The sequence below is a fragment of the Rattus norvegicus genome, chromosome 7 (assembly GCF_036323735.1).
Source record: "Rattus norvegicus strain BN/NHsdMcwi chromosome 7, GRCr8, whole genome shotgun sequence".
Classification (NCBI taxonomy): Eukaryota; Metazoa; Chordata; class Mammalia; order Rodentia; family Muridae; genus Rattus; species Rattus norvegicus.
Genome location: NC_086025.1, coordinates 51,999,733 through 52,014,125, shown reverse-complemented (window position 1 = coordinate 52,014,125; position 14,393 = coordinate 51,999,733). Strand labels below are relative to the sequence as shown.

Sequence of the window (14,393 nt, the reverse complement as noted above, 5' to 3'; positions counted from 1 at the left end):
GAGCAAAAGAACATACAGGAATTTAAGAAATTAGAAAAAAAATGACATCACGTCTTAAAACTAGTATGAAATGTTTTCTCTTCGACAGAGTTAAGATAAAGTGACAACACGCTTGCTTCTGCACTGGGCTGAATATATTTTCATTAGAAGGTGCAATGCCTTTGACTCTGGGTTCCTGCCACGTTTGGTTTCCTTGCCTTTACTGAAACTTATTAGGATGGGCTCATCAATAATGTTGCAGATCCCTCCATCCCCCTGGAGTGCTGGGCCCGATATGAAGTGTGATGAACGAGTATGACCAACATCGATGGAGATAGCCTGTATTTCTATTGTCATATAGACATGGCTGAGTGTTTAATATAAGAAAAAGTAATAGAGAACAAGCGTTCCTTGTTATGAGGATTTCTGAACTTTTTAACTTGTGAAATTTAGGATTCAGTGTGGTTAAAAACCTTTGGAACTCTTTTATTCTTTTTCTAGATCTTTTAGCTGTGCCTAAGCATCCTTATGCTGCTATGGAGAACTGGGGACTAAGTATTTTTGTGGAACAAAGAATACTGCTGGATCCCAGTGTGTCATCTATTTCTTATTTGCTGGATGTCACCATGGTCATTGTTCATGAAATATGTCACCAGGTACGAGAAGAGGACCAGGTGTAAGTATAAATGTGAAATTGTCTGGAATGCGGGGTGACTTCGGAAACCTGGAGGAGGGGCTCAGTTCGTATCCTCCTGTCTATGCTTCACACGGAGCGCCGTGCACCTCTGTGCACGTGGCGTATCATTTTTCTCAGGCGATAAGGTAAGCAGGTGTAGGCAGGCTGATGGTATCGAGTAAGCAACTGTCACTGGGTTTAGCTGAAATGTGTGATGGAGTGGCTGCCCCTTCAGAGTCCCTGCTTGTTTGCTGATCAGCGGTGCTCCCATTTCTTTGGTTATTAGTGTGTCCACATGGAAAGTACAGTGAGAGAAATGATTTATTGCTTTGTGGAGAGACGCACGTGAGTTTTGCGCATCAGTCAGAATTTCCTTTTGCCAAAAGCGGTTTGTTAATCTTCTTTCCTGGTCACGTAGACACAGAGGGAGCCTTTCACTAACTCAGCTATAGACTCTCTGTTCTCAAATGAGTGTTTGTTTTTAACTAGGCATAGTAATAAATTCATACGTAAATTGGAAGGCTTCATGGTGAAGCCTAAATGAAATCTAATCTCATTTTGATTTTTATAAACTTTCTTATTAGTGGAAGGTAGTAACACGATAGTTTGCAACACTTGTTAAATCGTGAATTTAGTGGAAAAAAGGTCATTGTACACTTGTTAAATCATGAACTTAGTGAAAAAAAAGTGATTGTAAATGAACATTGCTAATAGAAAGCAATAGCCATCCTGCTCTTTAGGAACTTTGGGTGCAATTTGCGCCTTTAACTCCCCAAATCTCACTGTAGTGCAGTGTGACATTGTATATTATAAATTGCAAGTCCCTTAAAAATCCAGAAAATCTGCTAAAAAAGTCACTTGACAAGTGCTGGTAGTGAAAAAGGTGAGCAGTTAAATGCTTATAAATGAACCTGATTTAATGACGTCTACACTGAGTGACTATTGGTCTGAATATCTTTTTCTGTCACTGTGAACCAATGACAGAATTGTGCCCTTGCACTTAGTAAGCCAGACATGTTTCTGATCTCAGGTTACAGAGGCATCACTGCAGGAATAACTGGGTTCCTCCAGGGCCAGATTGGTTCCCCCTTGACTTACCGTTCTAAAGCAAATGTAATTTCCTTTTGGCAAATTCCTGTAAGTGATGTTAGATACAGTTCTGTTGAGACAAGGCACAGAGAGTCCTGGAATTGTCCAGGCCTCTGTATTTCCCACAGTTCCTACTGTGTGTTTATTTCCTTTGCTAGCTCAGTGGTCAAGGCTACTTACCATGAAGACATGAAACAGAAGTTACGAGAAATATATGTCTTGATCTTCACTAAGATTGTCACATAATTTCTCTATTGCACACCCCCCCAACCCATTTGTTGTCACAATTCCAAAGACAGGTTGTCAATTTGGAAGAGAAATGTGTATTTTGTATACAGTGAATATTAGAGTAGAGACTGCATAGCCATTGCCATATTTGGAGCAATCTCTTATTTATTTTTGAATTAGAGACTCTTTCAATGAAATGATACTTTATTATTAATATCGAAACACTATGTCGGGTCCCCAAGTTATCCTCGTGATGACTCTTGAAGTTGTGTATGATCTAGTTTGTCTTTATCTGTCAAGACTGTTTCATTCTTCCTTCAGCCGGCTCAACCAGAATCCAGCTTTCTGTATCTCTGTTTCTCAAAGAACATATTCCCACACAGAGTCCCACACTGTGCCTTACTTACACCTGCTGTCTGTGTGGACTCTTCCTGCTCAGGGCTATCTCATGTCTACTTATTACTAAAAGTTCCAGTTCAATTGTCAACTGCGTAGAGAATGATATTGCTTCGACAATTACAAGCGGTCCCATCTCCTTCTATGCTGTGATGAATTGAACTGATGCTCTTACTTGCTATTTTTTTTAATTATGTATCATGCATAATAATCATCACCTGTATGAAAATGGACATTCTCTATGTTTTCTCCATTGAATTTCAAGCCTTTTTGAATGTTCATGGCTGGTAATACGTTTTTGATAAAAAATTAAAGGTTCCAGAGTAGTGAATTGTTATTTAACCAAAACACCACGGAAACCTTTGCATATCAGATTTTACTGGCTCAGTTTTGATTTATCATGAGAGTCTAGCATGGAGGATCTTCAGAACCTTTGGTTGGATTCATTAGCCATTGTAGGCTCTGAGTTGCCTCTGTACCAGAGAGAGATCGTTTATTATCTCCCGATGAGCTAACGCCTCTCCAGGCAGCACTTTTGGACCACCAGCTAGAGTCTTTTGCATCCTCAGCAGATACTGTCTATTCTGAATTTCCACTCATCTATCTCTGTCTGTCCCTGTCATGTCACAAGCCTTTTCTTCTGTACGATAGGCCCTTTGATCTCTGTAGTCCGTTGTCACCAGCTTTGATTCCTGGATCATTTCTACCAACTTAAGTATTCACATTGGGTTCCTTGACTGTCATTTTGTTCTTCACTGAACACATTCATAAAATATTAGCGTTAGAGGCTAGAGAGGTGGCTCAGTGGTTAAGAGGCCCTGAGTTCACTGCCAGAGGCTCCGAGTCCAATTTCCAGCAACCATATGGTGGCTCACAATCATATACAGTGTGACCTGATGCCCTCTTCTGGAATGTAGGTTTATATGCAGATAGAGCACTCATCTACATAAATAGATAAATCATTTGAAAAATTAATTATTCTATTTATTTGCATTCCAGATGTTGCTCCCTTTCCCAGCTCCCCCTCTCACAGTTCTTCATCCCTTACCCTTGCCTCTGAGAGGGTGATATCTCCTGGGAATCGCCCCTTCTCTAGGGCCTCAAGTTTCTACAGGTTTAGGTACATCCCCTCCAACTGAGGCCAGAGAAGTCTTCTGCTACATATGTGCCTAACGTGCCCAACAACAGCCCTTTATGCTCTTTGATTGGTGGCTTAGTCTCTGAGATCTCCTAGGAGTCCGGATTAGTGAGACTGTTGTTCTTCCTATGGGATTGCCATCCCTTTCAGTTCCTTCGATTCTTCTCCTAACTCTTCCATAGGTGTCCCTGACTTTAATCTAATGGTTGGCTTGACTGTATTTGCATCTGTCTCAGTCAGTTGCTGGTAGGGTCTCTCAAGGACAGCCATGCTATGCTACTGTTTGTAAGCACAGCATGACATCAGAAATAGTGTCAGGGTCTGTACTCTCTCTGACCCCTGAAATGGATCCCAAGTTGGGATGGGTACTGAAGACCAGTGTTATTCAAGAAGTCATGTTCATCACTACAGTCTTACCATAATACACTTTCAGATCACAGAATCAAATTGGGGATGACTTCCAGTTATGATAATCACAGTTTAGTCCATTTGCTTTTAGATAAAATGACTCTGAGATAGATGCTGCTTTTTCTGTCTGCCTCTCTCTCTCTCCCTCCTTCTCCCTCTCTTCCCTTCTTTTTTCTTTCTTTCCTTCTTTCCTTTCCTTTTCTTTCCTTTTTTATTCTTTTCCTGATGTCTATTCCTTTTGTTCCGGCAGTGGTTTGGTGACCTTGTGACCCCAGTGTGGTGGGAAGATGTGTGGTTGAAGGAAGGCTTTGCTCACTACTTTGAATTTGTGGGTACAGACTACCTCTACCCTTCCTGGAACATGGTAAGTGCCTTTTTCTCGAATTGAATGGAATTTCCAGGGAAAGGGTGAGGTTCTGTGCATTGAGTTTATGCTTGATTAGAGGTACCTGAAAACACTGGTCAGTATATCAGTAAACTGTACTGAGTGAAGACTTTTGCAACTAAGGAAAATGAATTCTTTTGCAACCAAAGGAACACTTGCTAGAATTTAAATGTGAGAGCTTCAAATGTTACCCCTTTCTTTGAAAAAGAAATTAAATGAAAACATACTTGTTATATATTGACTTCAAATAATACAACTTATCTAAATGAAAACATTTTAGATTGTGGAGTTTTATAATATAAATGAATTATCCTTCAAAAGAGAGAGGTTGACTATAATTGACAATTGATATTTTAGGTATATAGAGCATTTTAAAATAAATAGTAAGGAGAGAGTATTGCTTCCAAGACATGAAATATACAGATAAAATGTTATGATGTGTCATTTCTACATTTTAGAATTGGGCAACTTTATAAGATATCTGTAACTTTACATATAACATCGTACATGTTATGTATATACTCTAGGAATGTTCATAACTATGAATACAGAGTAAGATTCTTTGACTTCAAGCTGTGATGTCTTAAATCTCCCCAGAATAAAAACAGGATATTATTGTTTTATGTCTTTTTTACATCACTTTTCCATTTTAGATAAGCTTCCATTTATCTATAGTTGACCTTGTTGCTATTAAATAGAACCTATAGTATATATTGTTTTAGAGCACAATATTAAGATAAAATTGAAACTTATTTTAATTGGTATGAGTACATTGAGTAAAAATTTCAGTGTGCCAACATTTACCTTTTTGAGGATCAAATTTAACTTATGATACATCTATCCTTAGACATGCACATACATGTATACATATACACTGATACATATTTGTCTCTATCACTACAGGAATCTCTCCACAGTCAATGTACCCAATGGCCTTACTTTGGGGGTTTTATTTTACATTCATTAAATGATCATGTTGACCTATGCCATAGATATATTTATTACTTCAGAAAGGATTTTTACAGTCATTATATTATTTTGAGATGAAAGCACTTAATATAAGACTTCCTAATTTAGCAAATTGTTAGTGTGGCACCTATGGCCAGCTGAAGGCACAGTGATGTACCATCAATTCCATGACTTAATCTTCAGCTTATTCTTCTTTCATGTGTCCTTTGTATAACGCATTCTTTCCTCCTCCCCACCCCTGCTTCTGCCAAACCACAAACTCTAATTCCATAAATTCCACTATTTTAGATTTTGCATATTCATTAAACTATGAAGCATTGTCCTGTACTTGGTTTGTTTCACTTAGCATAATATCATGGTCCACTCACATCATAAATGGCAGAATTTTCTTCTAGTTTAATGACTGACTCTCCCGTCATATGTTCAACCACAGTTTCCTTATACATCCATATACCTATCAGTGGTCACGTTGAGTTCATGTTCTCATGTATGTTCTCTTGTGACCTTCTCTTCAGTAACAGTGGATAAGGTTACCTAATTGCCATTCTTTTATCTATGAGTCAACGAGCATGGAGACCATGCTTAGCTCCAAAATTATCTGAAATCAGTACATTTTCTACCACAAATTCAGCTGGCTCCTGTTGAGGAAAAAAGGTTAACTTTTTAGAGAAAAATTTACAATAGTATGGTTGTATCAATGGGCTTTAATTATATACTTGTGCTTCTACCTGTACTTTACATATGCAGCACATTAATGTGTCTAGTTATGTATTTATGATGCAATGAAAAATAATGTTATTTGAAGCATTTCATCATAATATTAAAATAAATTAGAACTGCTGTTAGTGCTGGGGTTGTGACTTAATGGTAGAATGCTTGCTTCTCATGAAGTTCAGAGGTACCATGCTTGCTTAGAATATGCAAGACCTTTTGTTTGGTCTTTAAAACTAAAAATAAAGAAAATGCTCTTAAAGAACTTTAAAGTTACCACTATTACATAGTACTAGACGTATTCATTAACAAATGTGAAAATTTAAAACTTAAATGTTTAAGATTATTAACACATCTCAAAAGAGTATCTTTTGTATTTTAGATGACTTTAAACCAGCTTTAAAAATTTCATTACATGGTAGATTATTACCAATTGATAATTTCATTATGTCTCAATATTAAAATATGTTCTTATTACAAATGACATGTCGCCCATATAGGTAAGGCTTTTTTTAAAAAGCTCATTCAACTGCTTGTAATAAAATCCTCTCTATTCATCATGATGAAATGTACATCTTAGATTAAAAAGTAATCAGCAGAATTGTACGTGGGGTGAAATCTGATAGGTTTCGATGGTTTTAAGCATGACCACATAGCCTCAGTTTCAATGCTCTTAGAGTTTGTCTTGAAATGTTTTGTGTGTTTTATTAGCTAACTTATAAATGTTAAGTCTTAATGGAGATTTCCCAAGATGTTTTGAAAATGAGCATAAGTGACATATTTGAGACTTTGTCCATTTATAGATTATATACCAGAAGCATGGGAACCTTAAGGTATTAAAATTTTATTTATTGTGATTCAATACATAATAATGACTTGCAAATTAATACTGGTACCATTACAGTGACTCAAAAATTCACCCTATCAAACTGAGACTTGAAAGCTCTATTACCATTAATATGGCTATTGATAATGAGTAGAAGCAAATATTCTTGATTTTCAGTTTTAAGAAGCGCAAATACTTTCTGATCTTTGGTAGCTTTTTGTTTCTAGGAATTGAGTTTTTAATTTAATGAAATATTTCAATATGCAAAACTCACAAAACCCAAGATAAGGAAGTCTATGTTTAGATTGCCCCTCCATAAAATATTAATATCTTCTGTGAAAATAGAATTTCAAGAATAAGTTAGCCACATAAATAAAAAAGAATGTCATGTGTCGGTATGGCTGTGCCAGCATTATTTTTCATAATGGCATCAGCAAAAGAGTGAAAGAAATACTCCACAGAATAAGAGTGATGGCTGTGTCAGCAGCAGCTCACGGCTGTGGAATGCGCTGAAGCTCCTCTGTGAGTGTGTGTCTTGGGCTGCACTGGAGCTGAGCTGAAAATGGAAAAGCCAGGAGCCAGGCTCATGTCTGGAGTAAAGACACTCCAAAGGTTGACCTTGTTTTTTGTCTAATCTCAAAAACGAGTGCTTTTGATAGTTTTTAGACACTCGGACTTAAACACCGAGGTAGAATTCGTTTGCTGGGAACATTATTATAACAATATCCCTGGGTTGGGGATTTAGGTCAGTGGTAGGGCGCTTGCCTAGCAAGCGCAAGGCCCTGGGTTCGGTCCCCAGCTCTGAAAAACAAAACAAAACAAAACAAAAAAAACAATATCCCTTGTATGGGGCAGCAATAAAGAATCCCAGAATTATATGGTTATATTGTTAAGGAGCTCTTATTGCGATTTGGGCTAGCAGTTGCTCAGAAGAATTGGGAGTTATGATTATTTGAGTGGCCAGGTATTTTCAGAACCAGTAGTCAATACTAAAGCAATCAGTGTTTAGATTACATCTACTACACTGAATTAAAAAATGCAATAATATCTACCCCCACCCCGGGGAACATGCCTGAATTTACCATTTTATAGAAATGAGTCCTTGTAGGCAGTATAATGTAAGGTCAGGAAAAAGGATTGGAAAAATATCAACTCAGAATTTAAGCAACTTTTTTTAGTTTATGGCTAAGGTTATACTTTCTGGGTGAATTTTCTTTTTGGTGCTTGATATAATTTTATCACTCTTGGCTAGTGAGAACATTACTGGATGGTTCCCATCCCAGTTTGGTATTGATGGACATTTACATTAAATTCCATTGTGATTGGAATTTAGCTTAGTGGTAGAGCTCTTGCCTTGCATGTACTAAGGCCTTTCCTTGATCCCTGTACTTAAGAGAGAAAAAAGATGTTTTCTCAGAAGGGACAAAAGGAGTCACTGACATATACTTAACATTCTTTGGTACCACTTGACCACTTTCATTTGAAAACAAGTTTATGGTAACATAATTTTAATTCTGGCAAAGGGGCATAGTACCTTTTCTATGAGGAATCTCTTAGTTATGGATTAGATTCTGATGTGGGTCAAAACATACCCCCTGAGTATATTATAGAGGTTGTCATGATGATTTGCTTTAAATGGTTTGTAGGCAACTGCTTCAGTCTCATGGTAGTCTCTAAGAATGTACTTCATTTATGTCTATTAACCATGGTCTCTGTTGTTTTATTAAAGAAACAAAGCTGCCACGTAGCCTCTGACATCAGTAAACTTAAAGTTACACACTGATAAAGCACACAGATTGTGAATTTTCCCTGTTTTTTAAAAGAACCCTAGACATGAAGAAAATTAATGTAAATTAATCAACTGGACTTCATTATGTTTGTTAAAAACTTAGAGTATCTGAAATGTATTGCCTAAAACATTAACAAATGACCCGAGTTTGGTTACAGGCAGAACTGCAAAAAGGAAAATAAACTCTGCTATGAGGCCAGTATCAATGTAATAAAATGATTCCCGCATTTTAAATTGTTGTGTTTTCATTTAAAAAGGAAGAGCAGAACCCTTCACCATCTGAAATATTGAGCTTATTGAGTTATTTTTTATTTAAACATAGATACATATCCCTTAATCATTTTAACCCGTAAAGAATACTCTGGTAGTCAGAGGGATAAATGAAGAAAAGCGTTTGACTGAGGTTGGCATTTTACTTGTTCGGTGAGCTGTTCATTCCTTATGTCCACATGTGACTCGGTAGCTGTATGGATAGTACTGTCACACCTTTTAAAATGATATTTAATATGCATTCCAATGAGAGTTGGTATATTGCCATGCTATTGCCTGTCATTCAGCAGAATAAAGATATATTCACCTAGTATCAAGGGACAAGGGATAGGCTAACAGGAATACAAGTTTTAAAATCTTACTTTGTAAGTACTGAATATCAGTACACATATGAACACACTTAATTCTCCCTATACTTGTGATTGTGTGTTGTGGTCAAGGTCCACATATGGCCTAAGTAAGCCCAATTAATCAGAAATGGGAATTAGAAAGTGATCCAATTGTTTTTAGCTGGATGGTATTTTAGTTTCAAGTGACTCTAAATGTGGAAAAAATTTAAAGAGTTTCTAGCAATTCTTAAGGTTCTGTGTCATATTTTCTTTCACTGAATACATTTTGATTATGTTTTCTCCTCTCTTAGTTCCCCTCAGACTGTGACCACTACCCCGTCCACCATTAACATTTTTACTATGCTTTCTTATTAGAAAACAAGCAGGCATGTCAAAATAATAACAAAGTAAGAATAAGCCCAGAATAGGACAGAACAAGCAGGTAAAAACAGAAGCGGAATGGAAAGAACAAGAAACATATACAGATACTGACACATACATTTTTACACAGAGAAAACTCACTAAAAATAGAAAAAAGTCTAATGAAAATCAGCAAGATTAAAAATAAAATGCCCAGACAAGCATTATAAGACAAAAATTGTCCTAAAATATCTTTGAGTTCTCTTTGGTTGGCCTGCCCTTAGGTGTGTTTTGTATGCTCACTGAAAGTCCATTGGAGGAATAATTTTTTCCCCCTTTGGAAGTGCAACTGTGTCATTTTGAACCTTAAAGACTTAAAAATGACATTTGCATTGAAAGACTAGAAATAAGTAGAAGGAGTACATTCTTGAGTGTCTTGGGGTCTTGATCTTCAAAATAGGCTCATTATGTGTGTCTCCTTTACTCTCCCCTCTTTTATAGGGGCGGAGATGGGAACAGGAGGGATCAGGTTTGGGGAGGATGAAGGGGAGAGAGTGGTGGGAGAGACAGGTGGACCCGGGGGCATCACAGGATGAGCTGGAAACCCAGTGTAATGGATGCTCCCTTCTAAGACTCCTAGCAGTGGGAGATATGAAACCTGAACTGGCTGCTTCCTGCAACCAGACCTTTAATACATTTTTACGTTAAAACTAATTGATAATTATTACTGTGTTTACATTTATTTATAGTTTTAAAAGTAAAACTAAAAACTTTGACTTTGCTTGAGCGTTTGAAACTCTCTTTAGAGGAACTTCAGAATTACTGGTGTGTGTGTGTGTGTGTGTGTGTGTGTGTGTGTGTGTGTGTGTGTGTTTGTTTACATTCACTAAGACACTTGTAGAAAAGAGAGCATAAGGAAGCTCAGTTCAGCAGTATGGCCACACATGCATGCCTGTCTGTTCAATGAGCATATGAGAAGTCTTTCAGAGAACTCCATCATTTGTTTTTATATGGATGTTAAATTTTAAAATAAAGCTACATATAGAGAACTTAGCATATGTTCTTAATGGGTGCTTTTGTAAAAAGCAACCTTTTTTCTTCTAGATAGTCATTGTTTCAGGTTTTTTTACTTTACACCTAGAGATCAAAGATAAATGAGCAATACCTGGGGAATAACGTACATCTCCTGCAGAACTTGTTCAAATTTGCATGGTGCCAAAGCCTTTGAACATTTCCTTAGGAATTTCACAACCAATAAAAATTTAACAGGGTTAGACAGTCTCTAGGACCAAACACCCAATTGAAGCTGAGTGTAATGTGATTTTGTCCTTTCTTATGCCTAGCTGTATTGCAATGGTTACTCTGCTCATTCCTTCAAAGAGTCAACTGTAAACAGAATAGTTCAGCTTTCATCAATAAACAACACCAAAATTCTATTGCAAAAACTTATGCCAAAATACCAAAATCCATAATATTGGCCATAAGATTATACCATATTTGATCTGTTATTTTCCTTGCTACTGGTAAGAAATATGTTATCTTTATATAGCATTAAATAATACAAACTAGTGGTATTCATAATTTTCTAGGTAAAAAGCATTTGCTTATCACAGCTTTTAACCTGAGCACAACTGAAGCTGAGGCCTCAGGGAGCAGCTAAGGAAGAAATTACAACACAGCTCATTTCTGAGCTGGGAGAGGCTGTCTCAACCCATCACCCTTCTGAAGCTTCTCCTGTCATTTATTAAGGTTACTTAAAATTAGGTCTTGATATTACTAGACAAAGATTTCAGAAACAATAAAGTAGCACATACAAGTAATCAAAAAATTAAATATATATATAGTGTTTTCTGTGAAGGAAGAATTTGGATAATTAAATTAGAACAATGCATACAAAATGACAAGTACTCTACGTACCAAACAACTCACCTATTTCAGATGTCTGTGAGGTACAGTAAGACATTTGCTAGGCTGAGAGTTTCTATTTTCTGTGCTATATATTTAAAGTATATCAGACTAACTCCATCACTCTTCTGTTTGGTGGTCAAAAGGCTCTGCTTATTGGGGAATACAAAATAGAATTTGGTGGGCCATCCTTTGACAGTGTTCTGAATAGTCTTTCTGGTTCTACCTTTCATACATTTATGTAGTCCTCTTTGGGAAATGTTTTTCTCCTTACTTTTTATCTGTTCTGGGGATTGAGGATAGAAAATTCTACCAATTACAGTCCTAATTTGGTCAGTTAGTATCATAATTATCTTTGAAACATGGAGATACTAAGGCATGCCATCTTTTCTCCTAGAATGTGCTTCAACAACACCTGTGTCCAATTAATTCCCCTAATCATTTTATGTTCTTCTCTGCAGGTTTTATTTATAGTTCGATGTTGCTCTTCTTCAGGGCTTGGAATATACGCTAGCTTGATAATTTTATATGAATTGGTTGCCTGCATTGATGCAGCTTCCCTTTCTATCCGTGCATTTCATTCGTTCTGTTTATTTTAGGTGGTGATTTAACAAGTACTCAAATCCAGTCGCCTACTGTGGTGAACTCTATGGAGTAAACCTCATGTAGATGTGAGTTTATAACTGCTATGTAATGGCATTTTACATTCATATACATCACGTTTTATCTTATGTATGGTGGTTTCAATATACATAAATTATTTCTCCCTCTATCTGACCAAGCATATCCCTGTCAGCAGTGGCTTTGTTTGCACAGCAGCTCAAACCACAGAGCTGTAACCTTTTCCAGACTCCTAAAATTCACACATATGTTCTGAAAATAAAACATGCTCCATATGTCTCCAAGTTTTAGCCAAACTACAGAAAAGGACAGTTAATTAATCATTATTGTTTTATTTTAAGTCTTACACTTTTTCTTTAACGGGTGAGATTTATTTTGCTACAGTGATGACTTCATTTCGATGCTGAATTTCTCTCTGCTTAGATATACTGCGCGCCTGTATCTTGGTTATCTCTAAACTTGCTAATTTTGCCTAGAAGAGAGGCATATATTTTAAAATAAATTTCTCTGCACAAGGAAACAACAAGTAATTGCTCTTCTGTTTTCTTTTTGTTGTGTAGTGATGGAGGTGACGCACTGTAATTTAAATACACTAGAGTCTTTCAATTGTCTGATTAAAGCCAATTTAGAATATCTTTCCCTCCTGAGCAAACAGTTGCCATTAGAGTATTCCGGTCCCGAGCCTTCTCCCTAGTGATCCAGTTTGGAATACCTGGAATACGATGTGCTCCACAATGATTAATTAAAATAAAAAATTCTGTGCAAAGTCCATTGCCTTACCTTAAAAAACACCATGGAAATATTCTATAAATTCCTAATTTCTCTTGAGGGATGATAGATTATATTGCTTATTATCATGATTGAAAATAATTTGGGGTCACATAAGAGAATATATTTTGTTTTCTTGCCGAATATTATGATTGTATCTTTTGCATACCAAAAAGATGACAGAGTTCCAAGGATTCATGTGGATTTCCCTGTTCACCTTTCACAATTAAAAACTATTTACTGGATCATATTTATGCTAGTTCCTCTGTCAGGAACAGGGGGTAAAGGTATTCAAGAGAGGATTAAGTAATGATATCCTTCTGGTATCACAAGTTTTTTTTTTAACTAGCTAAGCCAGATTCTTTTTACCTTACAATGTTAGTTGATTTTAAGGTCTACTTTCTTAGATTGAGAGGGATGCTTTCTGCCAATTCCGTAGGCTAAAGTTCCATCATTTTGATACTTTGTTGTTATGTGATCTTGTTTCTCCATGTTCAAAACACCTATGAAATCCATTCTTCTTTAGTTCCCAGAAAGTGTGAAGAATCAAAGAATTCTAATTTTCATGGCTGTTTGTCTTACCAACATCTCTCTTACTACTAGGTACTTACATATGATTTTATTTTTGCAGTCCAAATTTGGCTTTCTGGTGAGAAAACTTGTGAAACACATATCAAAATCTTACTAAGAACAGGCAATTATATAACATTTGTATGTATCCATCCCATTGGATGCTATACTTTCTTTTTTTTCTAATGGATTCCTAGTCTAGCTTTTGCTTTGTGAAGGCAGAACCTTTGCTAACTACACAGTGGGTCTGTTGTGTAATGCTTCACAGTAGTCTGAGGTGCTATTACTCATTTGCTATCACAGATGAGATTACTATTCATCTGATCTGATTAAGTATATGGGCTCTCACAACACTGTTACTGTTTGATGCCTCTTACTAAACTTTAAAGGTTACTAACCTTCTTATCTTCACTTGAAACAAATTATTCTCTGTTAAGACTAATGTTTCTCTAAGGTTGTTACTCAACAAATTGACCATTTATCACTTAAAAATACATTCATATAACCAATGAGAAATTTGTTACAAACCTAAGATGATTTTTGATCACTATTTATTTCATTGGTTAAAATAAAATAATACATTAGTCACTTGATAATCACATAAATAATATCTGGGAGTTGATGAGATCATCTTTAGAATTACCAGAGACTTGAATGGTAAATTTTTTCCATTACAATTTGAACAGAAATGTAATCTCTTCATAAACAATATAGTTTATTTTAAATAAATATTATATACAATGAATTATAGAGTTTTACTAATATATGCTGAATACTCTTAATTACATTCTGTTAATCAGACATTTATGCATCTTGATACACCTGCTATTTATATCTGCAAAGTACTGATGAACCTTTGCAGATGTCAGAACAGTTACCTGGTTTTGAGTTGGATGAGCAAATTTGATTTTGTTTACTTGTCTTTTCAGTTGGTCAAAAATTAAGCATAAAAGAAAATATTTTTATGACTAAAGCA

At 36.1% G+C, this 14,393-nt stretch overlaps 1 protein-coding gene across 3 annotated transcripts in view; it reads left to right on the top strand.

The window, feature by feature from the left end:
• Positions 1-14,393, top strand: part of Trhde (thyrotropin-releasing hormone degrading enzyme) — a 407,371-nt gene that overhangs the window by 222,718 nt on the left and 170,260 nt on the right. For all 3 annotated transcript variants that reach the window (XM_039079684.2, NM_001108991.2, XM_039079685.2), the window contains exons 4-5: positions 481-635; positions 4,165-4,278. In XM_039079684.2, the coding sequence (XP_038935612.1) occupies positions 481-635; positions 4,165-4,278 (269 nt within the window). The remainder of the gene's footprint in view (positions 1-480; positions 636-4,164; positions 4,279-14,393) is intronic.